The 1105-nt window shown below is 39.5% G+C and overlaps 1 protein-coding gene across 1 annotated transcript in view; it reads left to right on the forward strand.

The window, feature by feature from the left end:
- Window positions 1–1105, forward strand: part of zmp:0000001114 (suppressor of tumorigenicity 14 protein homolog) — a gene marked incomplete at its 5' end in the record, with an annotated part of 18755 nt that continues 17650 nt past the window's right edge. Inside the window, 1 exon segment of the mRNA XM_035672207.1 lies at window positions 1–442. Coding sequence (XP_035528100.1) covers window positions 416–442 — 27 coding nt within the window.

Consider the following 1105-nt stretch of genomic DNA (forward strand, 5'->3'; position numbering starts at 1 on the left):
GAAAATGGCTCCAACACTGGTAAAACCTAGGTAGTAAAAACTCGTCAAAGGTTGTTCATAAAGCTGATCTTTAACCCCAATATTAAACCTAATAAGGTCTCTATTTCAATATACATGCATCCGGAAATCTACTTAAGGATAGCATGTTGTTTGTACACACCTGACTTTAAACGCAGCTGCTGGTATTTGGGGCGTGGTCTATTCCACAGGTGTGTGAGGAAGAGAGGTCGTTTCAGGTGTGTCAGCACTCTCTGTGCTCGCGACGACACAGGAAGAGCCACTGACGTTTAACGACCGTAAATATACTCTTTTTACAGTTACTAATTTACGGATTCCTGACTTTGCAACACTTGGGAAAAAGGAACAACTTATCGAAGCACAAACGGGGAGTTGTGTTGGATCTTTTTTTTGGAGGATGCATTCCGCCAGATATGAATACGACGTAAGTTTGGGTCAACTTTTCGTCACGAAGACGCATACAGTTTTAACCACACACACAAAGTGTGTTTGCTTGGGGCCTAGATGCCTGCCAGTCTGTTGTCTTTAGGAGTTATGTGTATGTTTACACATTTCGGGCTTATTATAGTAACAGACATTTTAAACCTTTGCACCGTTGGCTTTTGACAGGGTTTCTGTATATGTTCATCAAAGTGTTTCTGGGCCTCTCATCTCCACTGACACTAGAATGGAGTTTCCCCTCTGTTATTGATGTTTGAATGAAAGATTACACTACTTGAGTATAAATGTCCTCTGCGGTGTTTGTTGGCAGTGTTTATTTACACATAGCAGAAAATAAATAGGCATTTCAAAAAATAATATCTAATACTCTAAATTGAATATGAAATAATGGTTGGAAATGTGGGAATTAAGTTATCCATACTGCAGAATCCCTTTTTTCCCCCACTCTCCAGTCACAAAGGTTATGTGAAGTCAGATGAAATAAGTGAAAATGGGGTCATCAGACTTTGATGGCACATTGATATTTACCTTATTAAAGGATAAGTGTTCATTTTAAAGGGGAACTTGGCAACTTTTTCAGCTTAATAAACCCGTTTAGAAATCATTTGGATGGTTAAATGGCCTGTTCCGGTGAAAATGGGCACCC

The sequence above is a fragment of the Morone saxatilis genome, unplaced genomic scaffold (assembly GCF_004916995.1).
Source record: "Morone saxatilis isolate NCDOM2014 unplaced genomic scaffold, NCSU_SB_2.0 Contig24, whole genome shotgun sequence".
NCBI classification, from domain to species: domain Eukaryota; kingdom Metazoa; phylum Chordata; class Actinopteri; family Moronidae; genus Morone; species Morone saxatilis.